Source organism: Salminus brasiliensis, chromosome 4, assembly GCF_030463535.1.
Source record: "Salminus brasiliensis chromosome 4, fSalBra1.hap2, whole genome shotgun sequence".
NCBI classification, from domain to species: Eukaryota; Metazoa; Chordata; class Actinopteri; order Characiformes; family Bryconidae; genus Salminus; species Salminus brasiliensis.
The window spans coordinates 26,634,470-26,660,618 of NC_132881.1; the positions used below are offsets into that span (position 1 = coordinate 26,634,470).

At 39.7% G+C, this 26,149-nt stretch overlaps 1 protein-coding gene across 4 annotated transcripts; it reads left to right on the plus strand.

Moving 5' to 3' along the window:
* On the plus strand, positions 1-25,351 carry gng2 (guanine nucleotide binding protein (G protein), gamma 2). Of its 4 annotated transcripts, none has more exons than XM_072677761.1 (5): positions 1-171; positions 16,964-17,038; positions 22,731-22,825; positions 24,118-24,241; positions 24,462-25,351. In XM_072677761.1, exons 4-5 carry the CDS (start codon positions 24,155-24,157, stop codon positions 24,588-24,590), a joined length of 216 nt encoding a protein of 71 aa, XP_072533862.1. In that variant the 5' UTR covers positions 1-171; positions 16,964-17,038; positions 22,731-22,825; positions 24,118-24,154; the 3' UTR covers positions 24,591-25,351. The 4 variants fall into 4 exon arrangements, with proteins under 4 accessions (XP_072533862.1, XP_072533864.1, XP_072533861.1 ...); XM_072677763.1 differs by lacking the exon at positions 1-171 and adding an exon at positions 7,509-7,726; XM_072677760.1 differs by lacking the exon at positions 1-171 and adding an exon at positions 7,835-8,067.
* The last annotated feature ends 798 nt before the right edge of the window (positions 25,352-26,149 follow it).

A 26,149-nucleotide genomic window follows, 5' to 3' on the forward strand; every position in this document is an offset into this window, starting at 1 on the left:
GTCTCTCAGCGGTTGTCCGTCAAACGAGGGGAAAACAGACCTGTAAGCTAATTTAGAATCTCGCTATTCAGATACTGAGTTTATTTCACTGCTAAAACTGGTGAAGGCTTAAACTGCAGGATTTGGATGGACCACTGTTACAGCTCGCACCTGTTAACACGCTGTTCTACGGTAAGATCAGCTTTATCTTGACTTCTGCATCGCCTAACATTCATTTTAATAGGATGTCTAACAATATATATATATATATATATATATATATATATATATATATATATATCAATATAATACAGAACAATTAGAAGTTATGCAGCTATATAGCACTCACATTTTTATTAAAACACATGCAAAGACAAAACGACTGCAGTGACATGGAGAACAGACTTAGCTCTCTGATACTTTAGCTAGCATCCAGTGGCTAACGTTCCCTGGTCTAATTAATGTAAGCATGGCCTAAAAGCCACATCACCCCTGTTTTTTAATGGAAAGGCAGACTACTAAACATCTCTGAAAACATTGTGTGACTGAAAAGATCCTCTCAAATGATATGCCAATGTAAATGTTAACACACAGCAATTTGTAAACCCAAGATTGTCCTTACTGATTCAGTGTGTTTCACTTTAGGGTTGGCAATGTTTACTGGCCTGCTAGAGGTGGCATAAAGCATGCTGGATAGTCCTGTTGGTGGTATACTTAGGTAGTGCACAGATTTAAGATTTTCCCAACGAAGTGACAAGATCCACAGGCTGCGAGAGATGGTTGGATCATCTTTTCAGATTACTCTGACCTCTGCTGGCTTCTACAGACTGCACTTGGGTTCAAGTCAAGTCAAGTCAAGTCAAGTCAAGTCAAGTGGGTTTTATTGTACACTTGTATTAATACAAGTGCGGACAGACAACACAACACAGTACAGACAGAGAATAATAAATAATTGGCGGTAGTGTGGAAATTATGCAGTGTGTAATAAATATTGAGTCCAGTGAGGTAGTAAAGTTATTAGTGCAATGCTTTGTGCAAAAATGCTTCCTATTTTATCTGGGGTAAATGGTTGGAGAGAGAGAGAGAGAGAGAGAGTGTGCATGTAACAGAAAAGACATCAGTTCAGAAGTTGAGTTGAGTTGAGAAGTCTGATGGCTTGGGGGAAGAAGCTATTGCAGAGTCTGGTCGTGTTGGACCGGATGCTGCGGTACCTTCTTCCTGATGGCAGGAGGGAGAACAGACTGTGTGAAGGGTGGGTGGAGTCATCCACAATGCTGGTTGCTTTGCGGATGCAGCGGGCAGCGTAAATGTCCAGTAAATGTTCAGTACTAGCTTGGGGTGGCTGCTGCTGATCCTCCAGACCAGTGCCTTAGCCAGAGTAGCTCCCCTAACTGAAGTCTTCAGGTATACCACATTTCAATTTTACCTTTACACAGAGCAAAGTTGGAAGGTTTAAAATTAGTCTTCATTTAAAGGACGAGATGTGTATTCAGCAAGGGGAAATTCATGCCACCAGCATGAAGACGAGAATGGATACGAATGAAGAATTAAGAGAATAGAAAAAAAGATACTATTCTCTATTCTCTACTATTGCCGACAAAAAAAGACAGTGATCACATAGTAGACACATCATAAAAATAGGGTGACAACTAGCACAGTCAAATTACAACTGTGTACATAAAACTACAAAAAAAATGTGGTGGTTTTTGGGTGCCTCTTTTTCACAACACAGTACCACAAGTTTCTTGTTTCCCAATTCTGTTTAAATCTTATGATTATGTTGCTGTGACGTCACCTGAGCTTCCTCACTCCTCAACCACTTCTTCACTTCATTGGCAGTGTGGCTGGCGTCTTGCGTGTGTCATTTCGTGTGGTTGTCTACCAGAAAAGAAGGGATAGTATAAACAGTGCTAAGCTTTTAGCTTTCTGCATGGCTATAGTTATGTGGCAAGTTGTTTCATTACTGAAATGATATCAGCCCCTTTTTAGTATAATGTGAAGGTAATATGGCTACTCTTGCATAGTGCATAGTCAGTTCTTAAGATATAATTAATTAACATAGTCACAAGGTGGCAGTGTTGGATCTGTGTGGGAGCAGCTTATGCTGACCCAGCCAGGCTCTGTAGTGAAACAGCACCACTGCTGTAGTGAAACAGCATCACTGTTACCAGCTAACCCTCACAGACCTACATACGTCTTTAAATAAAGGTCAGGATATATTCATTAAGTGACTTCATTATTATTATCATTACACTTATTATGTGCATGTCAATCAGTATGTGTATGCTCAGTATCAGTATGTGTTGCAGGTAGAGGAGAGTGGGCTGGTTTTAGTCAGATGATAAATTGATTAATGGTTTGTAGGAATTGGAAACTGGTAAATCCATAGTAGGATTGATGCAGTAATTCAACTGTAGTACAGTAGCTGTAACACAGACCATACAGACATAAAGCTAACAGTGCTTCCGTTCAGTTCACTGATTCTGAATAAGACATTTGTCATTGATATTTTTGTAGTGAGGTTGTTAAAATATGGCTAAGCCGTTTGCCGAGCAGCATACTGCTACACCTATAGCAAGAAAATATAGCATCTGTGTTCAAAATATAAAACCCTATTAACTAGAGATGGAAGAATTGATTGGCTATGTATTAGTATGGGCCAATTTCCAGGCAAAATATGTGACTCTGCAGTTCCTTGTTCAATCATATACTATTGATCTATAGAGCTGGCACACAGCTGCGGACATTCATCAAAGCCAGTCGTCAGTCTGGCATTTAACTTTTTTTTTTTTTTTTTACTGTACCTGACTCACACTCACATATTCGCAGAATGTGTAAAACTACCGTGTCTCATGGAGGAAGCAGAGTAAAGACTTCAACACCACTAACTGGATACACCTTTCCAGAGTACATCACTCAGCCTAGTAAAGTGAGTACCAGAAGATATCAGAGCTAACAAGCACCACTAACAGCACAAAACATCAAGCCAAAAGTACAGCAGCAACAGTCGGAAAGCAAAAGGAATCACACCCAAAGTGATGGTGTTTTTAATGCTAGAGTAATGCTGAGTAGCCCTTTCGGGTTGTATTTGCAACAATGTGGTTGGTTCCAAAAATAAAGTACATGTCATCTTAAAAGAGAGTTTTAAGTTTACCCGGAGAGGTTAATGTAGCGTCCAGCCTCGTCCTCGATCGATATTGGCTGATCGCACTGAAAGACGATTGGAATCAGACTAAAAAACACTGAACTAATAACAGTGTAAGCTTGATTATGTTGTCTATAACGTTCAACAGGTACAGCAAGTGTAGTATTCTTGTCTGGGCTTCTGACAAGTCCTCACTGCCAAGAATATTGACTTGATTGTCATGATTAAGGATGTACCAATATGAGAATACTGGGTGGAGACCAATATGTAAACATTTATAAAATGTTGAAATTAGATCCACATCTACTTGCAACAGCATTACAGAGCAATGTAACATGTATTTACTATAGAGTTACAAATGCAGTCAAGTGCAGTAGTCCAGCGTCACTGAAGCAGGTTCAGTGACGCTGAAATATATCAAATATTGTTCTACTCTAAACAACAATGTGATTATCTGCAGATAATTATTATTATGCATCCCTAACTATAATAATGAATATTATGCATATATTTCTACAGGCTAGTGAAATCTTACCAGCAACCTTTGCAACATTACATTTATTATTATGATAAATTATACAGCATGACTTTGTAGTAATAAATATATTATAGATATCATCAGCACGTCTAGAACATTGGTCAACTATATGTTTCATTACAAAGACAGCATATGTAGCCCTCGGTAACTGGAGTTTTAAGAAAAGTTCATTTAAATCAAATGTTGAATTTGATAATTTTTATAGCATTGACATCATAATTTTTTCATAATTTCCTTCCATCTTTTTAGTGGTTAAACAAAAATGAATATCATGTAACCTGAAATTCTTGAATTACTGTGATATTTGTGGCATATTGCCCACCCCATATATTTAGTGTGCTCCTTTCTTCCTTGCTTCACCTGCCAGGCTGAGTTTCAGTAGCGTCAGCAGTAGGTGTGGGTTGTATTTTGAGTCACATGAAGCTATTTATTCTGCAATGATGCAGACCAATCATCTCTCTCACTCTTTTTCTATTTCTCTCTTCCACTGTCTCTCACACTTACCGTGTTAACATGACAGGCACTATTAATGACTAATGGCAACTAATATTATTACAATATTGCAACCCAGCATTATTGGTGTATAGTAGGAGTGGTTATGGCAACAAGAACACATATGCAGGGGCAACCGCACATAAAATAAGCATTAGTTGAGTTTGAAGCAGTGTAAGATTGACATACTGTAAATGAGATTTGGTTAAGTGATCTGTTATTCAGTAACTGCACGCCGCTCTTTTGCTGGGATTGTTTGCATACTGCGCCAACAGATTTAGATGTAATGATGTAGTGTATTAGAAAAAGGATTAGTCGATAATTAAATAATACATTCGGTCTTAAGCGTTTGATTTTCTCGCAAAAAAGAACATACAGCTCCGTCTCAGCTCGCACATCTCGTCCCCCATTCCTCATAGCTACCCAGCTGTACAGGAAATCATTCATCCACCACTACTGTTGCCATGGAAACTGGAGGGGAAATCCATTTCATCAGCCTCTTCGTCATACTCCCTGTTCCCCTCCCTCCTTTTCTCCCTCTCATTCCCTTCCACTTATTTTTCCTCATCTTATCCCTCCCTCTATTCTTCGCTCTCGGCCTGTGTGTCACTTGGCGTTCGCTTCCGTTTGACATGGGGCAGAGGATAAGAAATTAACATCAGTATACAGCATCACCCTTTCCTCAAGCTGCTGTACTGCTTTGTCAATTATTTTTCTTATTTTTTAATAAGGGAGTGCTACTGAGTAGCTCATTGCATTGCAATGCAACACAATGTGTGATTTAATTTGTCTGCTGCTAGGGCGAGGAGGCTTTAGTTGAAACTGATGCTGCAGATAAGGGCCGTTCTTCAGTACGAGAGCACCCAAGCCAAGCGTGCTTACGTACGCGTGCATCTCGTTAGGAGAGTGGCTGATTGCAGCCTTTGTTCACTGGGCACGTGTGAAGCTCCGGGTGACAGTGCCTTCACTGATGACCTCGTGGTAATCCCACAGGGCAATGGGGCAGGCCAGCAGCTGCTAGATACACCAGATGGCCAAAAATTTGAATTGAAACACACTCACACACACACAACACACACACAGTCTTTCTCTCTCTTTTTCTCTCTCTCTCTTTCTCTTTCACAAACTAACACTTACACCAGTTACTATTTACTATTTGTCTTTATGCTCATCATAGTCTTATGTTGTTCATCATGTGGCCTGCCTGGTGCTGGAGGCCCATGACCGAAATCCCTGACACACACTCAGGCTACTCTAATTAAAAAAATAAATACTACATTTAGAGCTGCACCAATATTGAAATTATGGACCAATGCTGATATCTTTCAAGTACATATCTGCCAACATATACACATACAACATATAGAAATGTAATCCACCTAGTATAACTAAAAAAATATTGGTTTGAAATATTGTTCAGGTGTAGACTAGTGATGCCGATATGGGGATTCTAGGCTAATGATAGTATCTGATATAGTTCACACACATATCTGTTGGTACTTGGGTTGCACTGTATTTTCACAGTATGGTAACTGTCTCTGAAAATACCACAGGTTTACAGTATCACAGTATAAGATATTTTACAGTTCTTCTTACAGTTGTTGTTTTTCATCTTATTATTTTTCTTCTTAGAATTACACACAACCCTTAAAGGAATGAAAACAGTTAAACAAACCTGTTTATTTTGGTTGAACAAAACATTTACTGTAGTTTACTATATAAACAATTAATTAATTAAAGTATATGTAAAATGTCTCCTTTTGAAAATCAATAAATAAATAAGAAAGCTGCACATGATTTCCAGCTAATGATTATGTTGATTATGGATTCATCTTTTGAATATTTTCTCCTTTAATTGATTGATTAATTAGTTTTTAAAACTCACTTAAATTTATTTTATACATGGTATGATAACCATCCATTTTCATACCACACTATACCTAAAAACAGTATACTGCTGCAACTCCAGCCAATACATAATCATAAACAAAATGTCAGAATTGAGACAACATTTATTTATATGAAGTTACAAATGCAGTAAAATGAATCAAATGCAGGTCATTTAGTGCAGCAATGCAGTGTTGCCTATACCAGGTACAATAACAATGTAATCTAATATCAGTGTGAAATATTAGTCATCTTGCTGAGGCAGATAATTATAGTTTAATTATCAGATAATTCCTCCAATACAGGACAGCAGTGCAGGCTACCAACAACCTAAACGGAAATTGCAGAAACAGACAGCATTTCTTGCGATGACAAACTACATAAAAGACATTAAGTGTAGAGGATCCAGAGTGCTGCTGCAACTTTCAGTAAAAACCCAATTTGATGGTCCCTGACCGAAATTTTTTTCTACAGTATTTGGCCATGCTTTAGTAAGTAATCAGAATGTGCAGAAAGGTTTTTGGGATTACTCTATTAGCCGATTTTATGAATATTACTAATCAGATCAGAGATTACAGCCCTTCAAAGCTGTCAAGCTTAACCAGTGTTTTACTGCTGTTATTACTAGTCCATCCAAACCCCTCTGTATTTCACTCTATTTGGTACTCCATTCATCTTTACACATACATACATACACACATACACCCATACACCACTGTAACATTTCAACTTTTACCCCAAGTCTGTGTGTGTGTGTGTGTGTGTGTGTGTGTGTGTGCTTGTCCATGGGGTGCCGTCTGGAATTTCTTTTTTTAATCTTCTGTGGCTCTAATAATGTGAGTCTAAAGATTAAGGCTTTTGATTACAGGAGCATGGATCAGCCCAGGCTGTGTGTGTGTGTGTGTGTGTGTGTGTGTGTGTGTGTGTGTGTGTGCTTATGCACATGTGAATGATGTATACAGAAAAGCACATGTATACAGCAAGGAAGAAAAGGTGGGGTGTTCTCGCTCTTTCTCTCTCTCTCTCTCTCTCTCTCTCTCTCTCTCTCTCTCTCTCTCTCTCTGTCTCTCTCTTTCTCCCTTTCATTCCTTGGACTCCATTCTTTCTTTTTCTCTCCTTTTTCCTCTCTTCTTCTCTTACCCCCTTTATTTTCTCTCTCCTTTCTCTCACCTCTCTCTCTCCTTTCTTTGTTACCTTTCGCTCTTATCTCTCTCCCTCCCTCCTTTTGTTTCTCTTTGTCTTCTTTCTTCCCCTCTCTTTCTCTCATTTCTCATTTCTCTCTCTTTTCTCTCTTATTATTCTCTCTCTCTTTTTCTCACCTACCTGATTCTATCTATTTCTTCACCCCACTCCCCCCCCCTTTCTCTCTCTCCCCCTCAATCACACACTCACTGGGGGGAGGGGCACTTGTGCACATTTATCTGTTCTCCCTGTCAGCACTGTGCAGGAGCTGTGCAGTGCTGCGAAAACATCCAGAGAGCGGCGAAACTACACAGAGTAGACTGTGCTGCATCTGCACCACATCATCACACCCACTGGAATTAGTGTCACAGGTGCCCTGACATTAAAATGTGCCTGCTGGAAAAAGAGCAAAGGCCACAACTGCAGCTGATGAGGCAGCTGTAGAAGCACTGCTGCAGGTGAAGAACCTCTTCTAGTCCCTTTTCGGCAAGGCAACATTGTAGGTATGTGTAACTGTGTGTGTTTTTCAGTGCGTGTGTGTGTGTGCGTGTGCGCTGTAAGCGAGGGGGAAGTGGGTTTGAGTCGGCTTCCTGAGCAATTCCGCTAGCTGATGGGCGGAGCATGAGAAAGGCTGTCAGCTAGAGTGCTGTAGCAGACAGTGTGTGCATGTGTGCGTGCGTGCATGCGTGTGTGTGTGTGTATGCTTGTGTTGGTTTTACCAAAGTGTGAGGAAGCGGTCCAGTGTGTTTGTGAGAATCTTTGGCTACTACTACTGAAACACACTTGGGCTACCTTTGGTGTCTTGGAGAGGCAGTAAACATAGATCCACAGTCTCTTGAAGAAGGTAAGCCACTGATTTCTCTCTGCCTTCTCTTTCCCCTCAGCTCACTGTGGGAAAGGAAGAACCAGCTTAAGATAAGGTGCGGACGTGTATGCTGAGGGGTGCGCGCAAGTGTGTGAAGGAAGTCCATCTGTGAGGTGGTTTAGGTGGACATGTTACAGCAGAAGTCATCAGCATAGGCTCTGGAGGAAACCGAACGCTGGCTTTTCCTTATATGTGTGTTTGCTCAGTGTTCATGTGTGTTTGATTAATATGCCTTGTGAACAGGCTCTCTCTCTCTCTCTGTATGTGGGGTTGTGCGTAGAATGTTCCATCTGGGCGGTGTTGCGTGGAAGCACCACTCGTCCACAGCCGTTTGCATGTGTGTCAGTGTAGATCAGCATTGAGAGGAAGAAAACAGGCTGGCTTGGAGACCACTGGAGGACCTCGATGCGTTAAAGGACCTGTATGTAGAACATCACTCATTGCAATGTGGAGCAAATTTTGGGGCGTGTGTGAGTGTATGTGTGTGTGTGTTTGCATTTGTATGTGTGTGTTGGCACCCATTTGAGAAGATTTTTCCTCGAGAAAGGGCTGAGGACAGCATGGGGGAGGGGATGAAGAAGAGACCGGAGAAACAGAGATGAAGAGAGAGGCAGAGGGAGGAAGAATGGAGGGATATTTTAAGAGGAATCCCCGAGGAGTCCCCCATGAATTCATTCTCATAACTGTTGAACAGTTTCGCCTCTTCATGTTGCATTCAGAAGGCAACATTGTTTTGACTGTACAAATGGAGGCTGGGCACTCTGTGCTCTTTGCCTACACATCCACCGTAGCTCATCATTCACTGCTTCTCTATAGCTCTGAATGGGGCCCATATGCCTGCTGGCAACACACTTAAATATTGAAGCAATATGCTTCGGAGCCAGCCTGGGGAACATCTCCCATGGGCCTTTGTTCTGCTATAGCCCTCTATAGTGTGCACTTTTTCTTATTATTATAACACTATTTTTTTTGTCTCGCGTGGTAACCACGGATATGAGACTTGTTATGTAACAGTGGAAGCCTCATTACGGATGTGTGCTGTGACATACATGCATGTATACCAGACATTGCACATGTGTAAGGTTTTGCAGCACCATTTTATGCCCTTCTGGTTTCCTTCTCCTAAAAAAATAGTAATGAGTGGAAATGAATGAATAAGCAGTAGAATGGGGTATGTGTGTGTTTGTACATACACACACGTCTGTGTGACATAGTTCAAATGTTCCACAGAAGCACATTCCCTTCAGAGAAAGCACAATGTTTTAAGAAGTATATACAGTATTTCAGGTAGTCTTTTTATCCATCACATTGGTACAGTCAGTAAGGACTACAAAAAGAAAAGACCACACTTACACAAATGTGCCTCTGGCATAGTGTGATTCATGGCCTCCTTACGTCAATATAGAACCACATTTAAGCCTTGCAAAGTGTCAAATCAGTCATCACCGAGTTTTAAGGCACCACCTCCCATCTGCCTGGTGCCCAGTCTAATCCCCCCACCCACACACACTCACTCACACAACAGCTTTTCTCACAATGAAATACTTTTAGCCATGTGGGTCCGACTACGCTTTCATACGTCTATAACTCAGTGACCTAAGAGCCCTAAAAGCCACAAAACAAAAGCTGACAGTCTTGTTTAGTCTTATCACTTTCTGGTCTGTGTGGGGGTGGTTTACAGTCATGATTAAGAAAAGTTTTTAATATAATAACAATAATATTTTTATAACAGACTGATAAAAACAGTGTTAGCCTGTTGCAAGAACTGTATGTGTGTTGCATTCACTGTCTATTTACTTAGCAAAAACTATTGTAATTGACAATTTAAAGCCATTTTAAAGGGCCTATATAATGGAAAATAGACCTTTTCTCAACCGAACAAACTAACTTTGATATAGTATGAAGCCATCAAGTTTGTGCAGTTCACACGTCCTGTCTAAACATGCAAACAAAGCTGCAAAACAGCCCATTTTACTGCATTGTTGTTGCGATGTCACAAAAACCAACACATTTCCGCCTATTCAACTTCCAGCTTTTTAGCCCCGCCTGTTCATGGTGAGGGAGTGTTTCAGCCAGGATTTCCATTTGAACAAGGCACAATTCAGAGCAGACCATCAGAACAGAGATTATTTACAGATGTTAGACCCAGAACAGAAGAGCTGAAACTGAATTGCAGAAACCTTTAAGAAGGTTAGACCAAAAAAGCAGGTTCATTGTGCTTTTTATAGCAGATTTATAGTGAAATTGTCATGTAAAAATGATGGTACATGGAAGTATAGTACATGAGTCAACATGTTACAAGTGGGCTTTTTTTAAGAAAAATAATTTAAAAAATAAGTTATTCCAGGAATTTCTCAAGAAACTCTTGACAAAGAGCTTAATGACAGCGGTCACTCTTAAAATAGCTGCAGTGTTGGGTGGAGACAGTGATTTTTGATGATATCTTCATGCCGTGAGCATGAAAAAGCCAAGTGGAACATACCCATGCTTTAATAGAGCTAGGAGAACTTTCCAAATGATGTCAGTGGTTGCAATTCAGGATTGAGTTGCTAAATCTTCACTGCATGGACAAAAGTATTTGGACATCATCTCATTCATTGTTTCTTCTGAGTTCATCCTGCTTTTGTTGGAGTAACTGTGTCTACTGTCCAGGGAAGGCTTTCATCTAGAGTGTAGAGCATTGCTGTGAGGATTTGATTGGCTTCAGCAACAAGAGTGTAAGTGAGGTCAGGATGTTGGATGATCACCACACCACCTCATCCCAAAAGTATTGAATGGAGCATTATCCATCGTTCCAGAGAACAAAGTTCCACTGCTCCACAGCTCAATGCTCTACAGTGACTAGATAAGCTGTGTGTGTCCATTTGCACATCTGTGTCAGCAATGGTTGCAACTTATAGTAGCTGAATCCATGCATTAGAAGGGGTGTCCATAAACATTTGGACATATAGTGTATTTATTAGCAGTGTTTTGTGTGTTTGTGTGTGTGTGCATTCATTTGTTTGGAACATCCCAGGAGTTTTGGGCATTCTTAGCCCAGTAGCCCTTTCTGGAGGAAGCCATGTTTATACTCAAGGCACAGCAACACACACACACCTGGAAACAAAGTGTTCTCTGGACGGGCGATGTCACGATACCAGAACACTATTATAACTTCCAGCTGTTTAGCTCCGCCTATTCATGGTGAAGGAGTCTTTCAGCCAGGACTTTCATTGGAACAAGGCACAATTCAGAGCAGACCGTCAGAACAGAGATTATTTACAGATGTTAGACCCAGGCGCAGCACCTTTATTGCACTGCTCAGCTGCTTGAAATATGAATAAAATAATGCGCATAGCCTAGATAAAATAAATGTCAAGACAAAATATTAATACTACAAAAAACAGTGGCAGGAAACCTGCTAATATTCAAAACAAACAGTTCTGTGTTATGAAACTCAATTAACCAGCATGTCAGCAGTGGTACCCAGCCTGGTCATTAAAAACCAACAGGTCAGCTTGTTGATAAGAACACTAAGACCACTGACCTGGTTCCTAGTATCTAGTCCAGCATTGGCATGTAACCATGAAGTGCAATCGAGCAGTCGTTATGTCAGTATTAGTGTGCAATGAAATTTCGCTCACTATGTACTTGTGCTCAGATGGAATGACAATAAAAGCCTCTTGACCTGACTTGTATAAAGACTTCCAGACCTGTTTTGACTACCAGACCCCCGCTATAAGTAGGTAAAACCAACACACCGCTTCTAGGAGGTATCAGATGACCTGAGCTCTGCCCTTCTGGTTATAAGTAGGTCAGACCAGTGTGTCGATTCTAGTGGCAAGAAAACCGCAGAGGTAACTGCATACACGGCGTCGTAATATCAGTAGTTATGAGCCACTGCAGAGTTAGCCTGAACAAGCTAATGTCTGAATGCTCTGGAAACCACTTGTATGCTGATCCCTGATCATCTGACCAACTCCCAATGCCATTCCATATATTGTTGTTATGGTTACCTTCCTGCGTCTTCTTGTTCCCAACTACATGTGTGGGCTTACTATGTTGCCGCTATCAGTTCCAGAGAAATCTGGATGTATCTCATGTATCTATAACGGCTGTGACAGTTTCGGTTTCTTTCGGTACTAGTACCGCCGATTTTAGAATTTTGGTATTGACTCATGACCCTATCCCTATTCTGGACCTGGAACCATTAAAAGCGTTTTGTGCTGAAAGACCTGCAATTGGTCTCTTAATTTTTTTCTCTTAACCATGTGCATGTTATAACTGTACACATATAGATATACAAAAAAAAAAAGAAATATATATATATATATATATATATATATATATATATATACACTGTGTTACAGATTTACTTTTGAGGATAATACTCTGTTGCATTTGCATTGTACCAATTACATATCATGATTTTATATATTATATATATATATATATATATATATATATATATATATATATATATAAAATCATGGTATGTAATTGGTACAATGCAAATGCAACAGAGTATTACATATATACACTAACTTGCAGGCTGTGCTTCTGCTGTCATTAAATCACTAGACTTCTTTTTGCACAAATTCTCTCAAACGTTATGAAAACAGTTTTCCATCTTCAGCTCAGGTCCAGGGCTGAAGCCGTTAGTGTGTGTTTCCTCAAGTGTTTGGTGGAAAATGTAGAGGTAAGGCTTGTTAGGTGTGTCCTCATCATTTGCAGCTGGCCGTAGCTGTAAGCTGTAAGCCACAACCAGGTCAAGAAGGTTTGCATTTTAAAGCACTTCATAAACAAAGAATAGACCTTTCGCAGACCATTTGACTCATGCGTTTATGAGACGTGTGCAGGCAGAACAACCTGAATTCAGTCGTCTTGCACATTGCTGCTAAACGTTATATTGGTGTGACATTTTGGCAAAGGTTACAAGTGGAAACTTTTCAAGTGTAAGCTCAAATCCCATACAGTACTCCTTTCCGGGCAGGATTTTGTTTTTTATTTAACCCTTAGAAGTGTAGTTATGATCATTTTGAATGTAATGGACTATTTGAATGTAATGACACATTTTCTGATTAATTCCATAGTTCTGTTAGGAACTGTATTTGCATTTGCTCTAGTAAGTTTGAGTCTACAGCTCTGGCTTTTTTCTGTTCAAGTGTGTGTATGTAAGTATGTTTTGCCATTCTGCAGTAACTGTATTCAATTGAAATCCTAATAAAACATCTTCTTGAATTTCAAACACAGCCTCACATATGGCCTCAATATAAATATATAATTCAATATAATTTTAAAGGCCCATAACCTGCATTGTTTTTGTATTTTATTTAAGGTCTGTTTTTGATATTTGCAAGTTTTTATAAACTTCTGCATGATCATTTTCCACCCTGTCTTTATTTCCTAAACAGGCAAATGGGTTCTGTTCTGATTGACTTCCTTGAAATGTTTTTGAATTGTGCCTCATTCAAAACACAGTCTGGGATGAAACACTCCTTAGAACGTCATTGTGAATATATGATTATGTTAAATACAAAATTTTCATGACATGGCCCCTTGAAAATCTGCACATTTGGCAGAAATTCTCCAAACGTTTAATGAGCTAAGAGTGAAAACAAAATAATTCATGTAAAAAATATGAATATTAAAAAGAGAATCACACCATGCTTTGTTGAGGGTTTGGAGATTTACTGGTTAAGTAGGTGTGACTGGACATGGCATAGCTGGTAAAAGTCTACATTATCTGAGACACAGTAAATGTTTGTTAGACTGGAGACAGGGGTGTAAGTAAGTAGTGGGAGACCCCTGGTGTGAAGGCAGAGCAGTGTAATTAAAAATCTCTCCTTCTCTCTGCCATATGGGGCTCAGACGATGAATTATTAAAGCTGCTTGTGTCTGTTGGGACCTGGCAAAGGAACACGCATACATATACGCACATTCACATGCATTAGCATTGATTGCAGATTGTGGTTTAATTCCCACAGTTGACTATTTCTTTTTTTTTTTTTTTCAAATTTTGCACATTTTTGTATCTCATTTAATCACATTAGCAAGCTGTATCGTCAGAACATTTCACGTGTAACAGATCAACAGTAATGCTATAAAATGATCTATAATTAACTATATACCATGACTGTTGTGCAAAAACCTTGTATTTCCATTTTTATTTATTTGTTTTGCATACTATGTGTCTGGAAGTTGTCCTTTACCCCACATCAGAATTTCATGTTGAATGGACCAATAGAAATGATCCAAAATGACTTTGAATATAATAACTTTAAAAAGAAAAAGATAAGGAGAAGGCTTCAGATATCCATGACAGAGCAAATACCTTGGGCATCATTAGATATTTTATATAGAGATTAGTAAACAGTAGAGCTGTCACTTCATAGTTATGATTAGGATAATAATATCACTTAAACGCTTTCCATCCTCCAAAAACAGACACAGATCAATAAAAAGTAGGCAAGGCAAGCAATGATGTACATTCTTAGATAGGCTGCACGTCCAACAAGTATATGTAAATACACAGGATAAACATTGTTACCTGATCAGACTTCAGCCATCTTTTTTATTTTTCTGTCTTTTCCTGTATTTAATAACAATGTTTTTTAATTAAACTCAGAATAACAACTGCTTAAGATCACACTCATATGAATTACTTCACTTTCTTTCTTTTTTTTTTGTAAGCTGTAAATATCCTCCCCTGATTAACCTTATTAGAAACATTTCACTATCCATCTACAAGTGTTGAGGAACTGAGAGATATAAAATTGTTATGATGACAGCTATGCAAGTTTTTCACAGATACCATCTTACTAAACGGAAGACAGTGACTACTACAGATGTGTTTGTTATGTAAAGGAAAATAATTTTTAAAGCAATGAATATAAGTAGCTTTTAAGACTTAAGGATAAGAGGATAAGTGTTATTTAATTGTCTTTTCACACAAGGTTTGGCTCATTATGTAAATCGAATGTTAGCTGTCCAACAAGCAGATAATAAAAGCCTGGTCATATTTGGCATACATGAATACTGTGGACAGGTATTTTCACTCACTATTACAATCTATATATCTTTACTTTCATGCAAGTATAACCTTGGATCTACAAAATAACAGCTTTACAAGAGATGGACAAAAAACCTTCAAGTCAATGTAAAAAACTACAACTACAAGTGATAACTACAATAAGTAGTGTGTCACTTGTAGTTTTTTATTTAGAAATAAAAAAGCCTCATGTTTATCTCTGTAAGTTTTTAGCCAACATCCTGTCACAGTGTCAGCGGATGTTGACTGTATTTCCAGTTTCTATACTCTCTGAACAGCTGAGGCAGCAACTCCCCCGGGTCCCTCGCCATTCTATCTCCATTCATTTTGAATTTGGTGGCACAATGACACAAGTCCTAAACTAAACTAAAAGTCTAAACTAATGCACCCACAAAACTGGCACAGCAATGCCCTAGACAAAATGTATTTGAAAAATGACAACAGTGCAAAAACATCCCAGTAAAATAGGTGGGGTTAGAGCTTAGCAAAGAAGACAACATTGAGAGTGATTTCATGCATCTCTTGATGAGCTTTAAATTCCTTTCAGGCAGTCAGGTCTGTGCACTGGTGTTCAAATGGCAATGGCAATCTCTGGCATGTCACCACACCACCCATTGCTACCAAACATACACACACGTAGACAGACGGAAGAGATAATTAACAACCGATGGGACAGTGTAAGCAGATCTGCCAATGTGCATTTCGGCCTGTTAAGTGCTGAGGAGGAATGCATACATGCAGACATGCTCAAAAGTGCAGTATGAACTTTAGTAAGCAAAAAAAAAAGTGTAAAATCGGTTGATACAATCAAGCCTTTGGGGAACAATGTACTCTCTCACAAAGACCATGGTGAGGCGGGAAGAAGTGAGCAGTCTTAACAGCTGAGCCACTGACCGCAGGCACACTAACAGGCCTGTGCCCTCTGCTCGGTTTCTCTGGAAGCCACTTGGAGTGTTATTCAATGGCCATAAAACTTGAGCTGTTGCGGTGTGCTTGGCTTCAGGTCCCTGCAGTACATTTTCTGAACTCTTCCAGTGGAAAACCTTCAATTATGTGTTCGCACATAGTGAGTTATGTCAGAGGAACATTGAAATTTTGGATATAATGTTCTAGTGATGATTCAGAATCCTTGACTCTCAGCTTTTTTGGGGGGACACTGTGTCTAAACGGCTCGGTTTCAGTCTGTATTTACACAGGGGAAATGTGGAGAGATGAAACGTTGCTGGAACGTTCTGTGTGGAAGTGATTCATGACGATGGAATTCCCTGCCGCTGCAGAGCTGTTCTGCCAGAGTAACTGTCCCGTTTATCACAATGAGAGAGAGAGCGAGAGAGAGAGAGAGAGAGAAGGGGGGGGTCACAGTTGAAATAGTCTGCGTTCTCAATTCTTTGTCTTTATTATTCCAAAAATATGAAATCGATATGAAATGATATCACCTTTGAAAAACTCTCCTACATTACACTTAAAGCAACATTATGGAGTAGTTTTACTTTAATTGTGATGCTCAGTGGGCAGGAGAACACCTGCAAGAACTGCATAACATTCATATTCGTGTACAATCTGGTAATATAACTCCACCACTTCAGTCCACACGCCTCTTTCACTTTCAGAGACGGTGCTATACCTGTCAGCTTGTCCAGAAAAGCATGTATAGGGTGGCTCAAAATGTAATTCCCACTTCCCGACCGTAGGATAATCCTAGTATGAAGAGATACCAATTCTTCATAATGCTGCTTCAAGTTTGGAACATCTGTCATAGCAATTTATTACACGTTCTGCTAGTGTGATTACCATGTAAATGCTGACCGCACGGATTTCTTTCTTTTCTCTCTTTTTTTTTTACAGGCCAGAGAACAGAACCTACTCCCAGTGAAGGCCACAGAAGTGAACCGGCGGAGAACAACAGTTTCAACAGTAAAGGTCAGATTGCAGGAACAGGGAAGAGAAAATGTGTTAGAAATGAGTATGAGACAGAGCACGATGGGGTAGGAAAGAGGAAGAGGGTGCTCTGTCTGCACACAAATCTTTGGAGAAATAGGGAAATATGGCAACCTAAGCAAACCTAACCATGCTTTAAAAGGGCGCTCTGGCCCAAATGTACCCATCACTACATCTTCAGAGATTCTGCAGATGTGAAGACAGTGAAATTTCCAGTTTAAACACTTGCAAAACCCCCTTCTGATGATGCGTCTTGAGGGTGGGGGGAACCTTTGGGGCGGAACTAAATGCACTGTTTTACATTAGCTGGCTAATGCTAAAAGAAGCCAGGTAACTAATGTTAATATAATGCAGTATTTGTATAATGCAGGCTGGTAGTTGGATACATTTTTGAATGTTGTCAAACTGATGACATTGAGAGATACACGACTGTGCATCAGAATGCTACATGGCACAACAAGTAGCATATTACACCCTAGATTTAGACTAAAATGCCCGTTGAAGAGTAAAGTCAGTGCCCTGTCTGAGCACTCTACATGACCGTTGTCCTGAGTGTATTTACGCCTTTGTCTGGATATCCTGGAGATCTGCCTTCTCTCACAGTTTATCTCCTACCCTTATCTGTTAAATCGGATCCAGCTAATCACCCCTTCAGAAGAGGTGGATCAACAGGATTAGATGTATTAGGTCTAGGTTTAAACTGAGCTCTGTAATTAAGTAGTCCAGGAGGAAAGTTGGTGACCACTGATCTCCACTAATGTTCTTGTTAACATCATTAGCTGTCCTGTGCTAATGGTGCTGTTAGAAACGTTAGCGCTACCTTAAGTTTTTTGGAGAAATCTCAGAAGACATCACTCTAGCTTTGAAGCTGTGACTTTAATGTCTTGCTCTTGCATATTTTCAGCCAGGATATCACACCTAGGTAAAGATACTGTAGACAAAAAACTCAGGATTGAGTCGAATGAACATTACTACACCCTGAATAAACACTGAGAGGTTTATGCGAGCCCAAAAGGTGAACAATTTGTGCAAATTTACTGTGCAAACTATAGCAGTGTGACAGTAGGTAGAGTGGAGCACATTCTAAAGTACCCTCTTTTATGACTGTTATCATCCGTACTGAACGTTATGTGATTGACTCCTTATTTGAGTTTACATGTGAATAGGCCAGAGTAATGCTTGCATTAGCTTACGTCTTTTAGGGTGGCATTACATTCTGCATTGTTCTGCTACAAACAGTGGGTATATTCTTGCAGCTTTGATGATAAGTACCCTCAACAATACATACCACAGTAGAGAAAGACCCTTTTAGTGAAATTGAATAGAATTTCCTCAAATCTTCAGTTGTACAACAGACAGTAACGAATATGACAAGGCTGCCAAAGGACTCAAGGGTATCTGGTGAAGAGTCTAGATGCCCTGAGGACCATTTGTATGCCTTAATTCCATCCTGCATACCTGTAGGGGGCAGAGCTGTGTAAAAAGCCTACCAGTAAGGGGCGGCACTGTGTAAAGAGCAGACATATGGTCTTCATTCCAGGAGTCCAGATTAAACAAAACCATCCGCACCCCTCTCCCAAACTCACCCCTGATGAACACATCCTCTCTGGAAGTGATCAATCGAGGTTTTAAGTAAACAGAAGGTGTCAGGAACACAGACAGATTAGCGATGGCTACATAATAGATAGTTATCACAATATTGACATTTGAAATACTAATGACATATGCAAATGAGCCCTCCAATCAGTCACAGTGTTGTTGTATTGTGCACTGTGAGTGTCTTGACCAATCACAGGTCCAAATGAATGTTTGTGTTTCATGATGAAACATGGAGGTTTAGTAGTCTTAAACCGTATTACATAATTAACCATTGTATTTATATATATATCGCAAGCCGTAGTGCAATACACTGTGTGTCCAAATGTTTGTGGACACCCCTTTTAAGGAATGAATTCAGCTGCCATGCCTAATGCCCGGCGTGGGCTAGCAGGGGTATAAAGCCCCCTAGCGTTGAGCTGTGGAGCAGTGGAAGAACTATGTATTTACTGGAATGATGGTTGGTGCTCCATCCAATTCTTTGGTCAGTTGGGGATGAGGTGGGATGGTGATCACCCATCATCTTGACCTCACTGATGCTCCTGCTGCTTAATGCAATTAAATCCTTACATGAGAAATCTGTACTTGAGCATTGCTTGGATCATATGAAAACCTTTATTTTCTCTGTCTGGCAAGACACTTTCAGGTTGAAGTGCCCAGTGTTCCTATTCCTGTAACTGGCACTGCCATCTCTCACTGTCCCTCTCTCTCTCCCTCTCTTTCTCTCATTCTCATTCTCTCTCTTTCTCTCTCTCTCTCTCTCTCTCTCTCTCTCTCAATCTCTCCCTCCCCCTTTCTCTCTCTCTCTCTCCGAGCCCCTATAAGGTAAAGCTGTGAGCACAAACAGGAACTGTGATCTTAAACGGCTGAAGGTCTCGAGACGTGTGTTGATGTTCTGATCGTCTAAAAACCTGCTTGCTGGTGATTTACTGTGACTGGGCTTTAAGAGCATGGTGCTCAAGTCTGCTCTCTGCTCTTTAAACGAGAGTTCCTTAATGCTTGGCCTGGGTCTGGCCACGCTGTTGATTTCAGAGTGGAACGTTTCACCTCTTCTGGATGTTTCTCTGTCTCGGTTGCCTAGCAACTGATGTGTGTTGCAAAAGAGGGGTTACTGGTTTCAGTTGCCCTTTTTTTTATTCAAATGCAAAGAAGTAATAATGAAGGACATTCATGGAAACATTGTAAACATATTCAGAAATGATCCTGGCAGGTAAATGCCATGTGTGGAGGTAGGGGTTGGGGGGATTTTCGCTTCGTTCTGAGGCGTAAACACCAAGGCCAGTAGTGGTCAGTCTGGGGGGACCTGAGCTGCAGCATAAATACTGCTTTAATGCCGAACACCCAATGACTCACTCCTTCCATAAAACAGTGTTCTGCTTCCCGATCGCAACAATAATATCGTTAGTTGCTGATTAGAAAGTGACACAGTGACTCCAGGAGCAATAATGCAATGAGGGCAGGAAATGTCATTGCAGATAATGTGGTAAGAGTGGAAATGTTATCAATAAGGATTTTGACATCATGAGACTGGACTTCATTAGCCAGCTTTTATTAGTTAAGGGGTAACAAAATACACTGAACCCTTGTTCCTTCTGATGAGTTGCACCATTTTTTCATTTCCTCATTTGTTGGCCAGCGCATGTTTGACTGGGAATAAACTCTATACTTAAGCTTACCCTTTCAGTTTTTGCTCTCTCTTTCTCTCTCTCCCTTTTTTCTCCTGGACATACTGAAGCCAGCGCAGCAAGCTGAGCTGGACTCATTAATGAGAATGAGGTCACTGTGACAGCTGACGCTCTGGCGCCCCCTGCTGTTCACTCTCATTAGTAGGCCTTTGTGGTTAACCTTTCTGCTGGTGGGCCCACTGAGATTAAAAACTCTAATACACCACACACCCTTTGAGCTCGCAGTCATGACAGGTGCATCACAGCTTGCTATCAATATCCATGTGGTAGTACACCACACAAGGCTTAACAGCATGCGTCCTGTCTTGCAAACACACGCACACACTTGTGTTTTTTGGCCTGTCACGATCCCTGCTCCCCCTCATCGGAAGACTATAATGACTGATATTTATATATATATATATATATATATATATATATATATATACACACACACACTCATCTAGATATGTGTGTGTGTGCATGTACAAATTATCATCAGTTGTCCTGGGGGGAGGCAAAGGGGAATATTGGAGGAGCAACATTTACAGTAGTGGATGTAATTAATATTGCTCATGTATATAATTGTTGGAATTTTGTTGACATTTGTGTGGATGTATGTCTAAATAGTGATAGGGCAGGTTTATTGATTGTGGATTGGCTATTAGGGTTTACATCTTAGGCTTATTAAATATGATTCTGGTACTTATTATTAAAAGTCTTTCTCACATTGGGCCTCATTCACCAGTATCTTCCTAAGAAAAGTCCTAACAAAAAGTCTTTGTCAGATTCCTGATAGGCGTAGGTGATATGGTAAAAATGTTATATCACAATATTTAAAGACTGGTTTTACGGTACATTGCACAAAATGCATCAGTACTGTCAGATTCTTAAAAACTGCTATTCAATAATTCAATACAGTGATTTGTATTCATTTGTACAGTAATTGAACAACATGATATCCACAGTACGCTTGCCTGTATCACCATAACAAAATGTATCACATTCAATAAAATATTGTCACATTGTCCACTCCTAATTCATGATGTGTTTTTAAACTGCAAAATAGCGCCCAGCCATGCTCTTATAATGATGGATGGCTAAAACTGCATAAGCGGGTTTCAATAAGAAATGTCTTCTCAAGAAAATGTATAGAATGGGGCCTATTGTCTGGTTCGTAGACTAATGCCTAGATTTCATTAAGCTTTAATTATTAATAATTGGTAGATTGATTTACATTAATTTTAAACACTTATAATGTTTGTGTCTGTATTCATAACTGATAGAGGTCTATAACTGGATAAAGTATTCATCTCTTCTGGAGGTTAGAGTGGGGTCTTCATGGAGATGCAGGAGAGTAGAGTGGGGTCTAATTGGACAAGCAGGAGAGTAGAGTGGGGTCTTATTGGATAAGCAGGAGAGTAGAGTGGGGTCTTAATGTAAAAGCAGTATTCATCTGTATTCAGCAGTCTGTTGGTAATGTCATATATTGTTTAGTTTGTGATCTAAGAAAGAATTTTGGTGAACACAAACTTTGACACAGCATGGCACTGGTGTCCATGTGGCAATATGACACAACAACGAGTTTCACACTCGCAGGCAAATATACACACACATCATATTAATAACTGCGAGATGGTGTCATGCAGTGAGCAATCTGTGATGCCAACCCCCACCCCACACCTCAGTGGTCAGGCCATGTCTATTATTATTCACTAAGTAAATATGTAATAAAAAATATCCCAGCAGTTTTCAGCCTAATCTCCACCTGCCATACCTGCAGTATACAGTCAACCACAATGGACAATAATTAGGTTTCCCTGGTACTTACAAAGAACTGAAAACCCCTTGACTCAAAACGCACTCACAGTGGAAGCCAATGGGCAGCTGCTTCTGTTCTAAGTGTGCTTCAGCAGTTACTCATCAGCTTATTATAGGTGCCTTGTGTGTCAGTGGGCTTTCTGGTTCTTTCCAGGCTCAGATAATTATTGTCCAGAGGAATACCACACAGTAAACATACAGCTGATAATAATGAGGCTGGATATACTGGAGTATTCCTGTATGCATAAAAACTCAATACTTGTTTACCAACTGTTCTTAAGAAGACATATTCTTAAGAAAGTTTTTAAGAAGGTTCTGGCATTCACCAGTGTTTTCTTATGTGGGATTTATTCAACTTACAAAGACAATGGGATCCATTATTATAAGAGCAGAGCTGAGAACAGTTCTGCCATTTAAAAACACCTAATGATTTTTTGTGTTTTTTGTTAGGACTTTTATCATAAACAAATTAAAAAAAAATCTTTCCTTGGAGGACATTGGTAAATGAGGTACAGTGATCTATTGTGTCTCAGTGGTATGAAGCCTACCCTGATTTCCTGTTGGATGTAAAGAATTTTGTACCCTTCCTACAGGCAGGAGTCTAACCAGAGGGAAAACGAAGTAACCTTGAGCTGAAAGACTCAAGGGACCAAGTTATTGGCTGAAACAGACTGGAGTGAGATTTGAGGTATAGTGTCCGGTGTCAAGTATATATATATATACAGCTCTGGAAAAAATTAAGAGACCACTTAATGTGTTTTTCTTAAATTTGCATCTCTACATGTATGGCAGCCATTTTATTCCAGGCATTTCACCAATCAAAGCAGAGTTAGCTGAATTTGCAGACTACGAATGGCATAAAGTCACCCAACAGCAACGTGAAAGACTAGTAGAGAGCCTGTCAAGATATCTAAGCTGTGATTGGCAGTCAAGGTTATTTCACCATAGTGATTTTTGAATGCTCTCAAAGTTCAGATAAATTTAAATTTGAGTAATACCTCTTTTATTCTCTATTATAATTATAGTAGTCATTTATTTGCATTATTTGAGCAGTTGTTTTGAGCTGTTGTCATTTCTGCAAAATGCCCTAAATATTTTTATTTGGAATTCAGAGGAAATTATGTCCCTGGCAACATTATTTATGAAATACGACGCACATGTTAATTTCCCTAAACACATTGCCTATAAATAGTAAAACCAGAGAAACGGATCATGTAGGGTAGTCTCTTAATATTTTCTGTACATGTTTCACTACTGTCCAGTAAAAAACATGTATCTATTTCTGTCCATTTTTTAGTTTTCTCCATGATTTGAACCCTGTAGCTGCCTTTTACACTGTGTGGCTAATTCTGGACAAACCAATTGAAATGCTCCTAATTACAGCAAATATATACAGATTGTTTATGGTTACTTCTGTAAAAATAAGTAAATATAAGTGAAAATAATATGTATAAGCGAAGAGTACTAGACCAACAAACAGCTTTATATACTAAGTGACTTCCAGAACTGCACTTGAATGTCTTAATTCTTCCAGCATATATTAGCATAGGAAGTTTGGAACACCCTATCATATGCTATTCTAAATTCCGTTATCTTAAAATGATAACCCTCAAAATTCAGAGGCATGACCAACCATTCAAGTTAACAGAAAAAAAGACTTACTGTTTAAACTGGGGAAAAATGGATTACGTTCATCACAAATGTACACAAATATACCCACCTTTGCATGTGTTCAGATCACAGTAATGTTTATGGATTCAGTGCTTCTGGAAAGTGCTCAGCATCAAGCTAATCAAGCCCACTTTTCCTCTCTCATGGTGTTGTTTTCCAGCACATGAGACAGTTTGAAACAGCGTGCTGGAGAGGAAAAGGCATCTGTTGTAAAAACACTGACACTAACACTTGCAGAGAAGGAAATATGCAACATGATATCCATTGGACAAGTGTCGTGTGTTGATCAAGGCTTGTGTCCCTGTGTAGTCGTGTCCGTGTTCAGGTGGCCCAGTTCAGCAGCCTCATGGCCAGCAACAACACCGCCAGCATCGCCCAGGCCCGCAAACTGGTGGAGCAGCTCAAGATGGAGGCCAACATTGACCGGATAAAAGTGAGGAAACAATCTCTTCGATATCCACACTCAATGTAGTCTGAAGTTTGCTCCTTTAGTTTTGCACTGGAGGCTAATTTAGTTAAGAAATAATGGAAGCATAGGCACTCATTTAGTGCAAATTGCATGCCTAAACCATCACACATTTGCCTGAGTTGTTAAGCAATCTCAGCCAGAGTGAGGGGAGAGACAAATTGGCTTATTAAATACTTTTTGGCAGGTGTCCAAGGCGGCGGCCGACCTGATGTCGTACTGCGAAGCCCACGCTAAGGAGGACCCTCTGCTGTCACCCGTGCCTGCCTCTGAAAACCCGTTCAGGGAGAAGAAGTTTTTCTGTGCCATCCTGTAAAGCAGCACTGGCCGGCCACAGGGCTGCCCGCTCCCTCTGGGACCCACACACACACATGGACGTTACAAAATGTAGATCTTTTTCCTGAGGGCTGAGGGGCAGCCTGCAGCGACTCCTCAACCTCCACTGGTTCCCCGTGAGCCCAGCGGAAGCCCCCCTGAGTTCACAGCGTGGAGGGAGAGCCAGTGCTGTGCATGTTTACAAGAGAGAGCACAGCCAACATGAGCGACTGGCACCATAGCAGCTCAAGCAGGATGTGATGTGTAAATTGAAGTATTCATGCGGTATTTTGTGGTTCCTCTGAGGTATTCCAATGTTTTGTTTGATTAAAATAAGTTGGCTATGATTATGAAGCCGATCAGTGAGCATAGAGCCATGACTTCTAATGGAAATTGCTTTGATTTCTTCTTCTTTCGCTTTATTTCAGTAATCATTTATTATTTCCCTCAAATGAATTTGGTATATATCACTTAGGTAGCTTTCTATGTATGTGAGTATTTTTTTTATTTAAGAACAGTAGAAGGGTAAAAGCATTTTTTAATGAAAAATTTGAACACATGCAGATATTCCTAATAGATACTTATCTTTACAATGCTGATTATGATATTTGAATATGTATAGCAAGCATTTTAATTTTTTGTCTTCTTCAAACAATAGGTCTCTTTTTACTATTTGTAAAAAAAAAAAAGTATTTACTGTGCTGTGCTGTAAGGTTTGAATGTTTGTGGTGATCTCAATAATAACTGCATGAAGACTGAAAACTCGGCCCTGACTTTTGTTTCTATGTTAAAGCCACATTCGAGAACGTCATATTAGCATGTATAAGAAATGTGTCACATCAGGCTACATTTAACAGTCTACATATAGATCCACACATTGCGCTCTTAATAAATGTAGAGTTACAATACACACAGATCAGCCTTGTGCATGTATCAGTCGTGTAGCATCTAGATGGAGGGGAGTTCTTTTGTAAGTCCACTAAAAATGTATATATATGCAGGTATGCAAGTACCTAGAGCAAGAACCAGAAATGGCAATGACAATGGCCTTACAGAGCAAGAAATGCTACAAATCAACTCGAAACATTAAACTGAAATATAGTACTATGTCAATGTTTTAGGCATCTGAGGAAATTATATTTAAAGAGCTGCATATCTGGGCAGTAAGGGCGTATGTGCTTAGAAAAAAAAACCAGATTAAATAGGTAGTTCATTTATTACAAGAAATACAAATAACATTACTACAATATGGCAATCTGGTGTTATATGTAATCATCCATGCCTCATTAAGTGAAATCAGGTGTGCTGCTGGTGGTGGATTTGATCAATCTAATGCAATGCCTGGGACCTGTGTTTTTCAAACCTTTTTCGAAGCTGCATTTAAATTTAATAATGCTTATTGTAATATTGTACGTGTTTCACTGGCAGGAACACAGTTCATGCAGTCGGGATTCTATCCAGGTGTTTAAAGGAGCTGTACACGATCTCAATCCAATACACCCTTTGTAAAATTCAGAAACGTTTCCTTACAGTTTGCTAGCTCTCCGGTCTGTTTGCCTG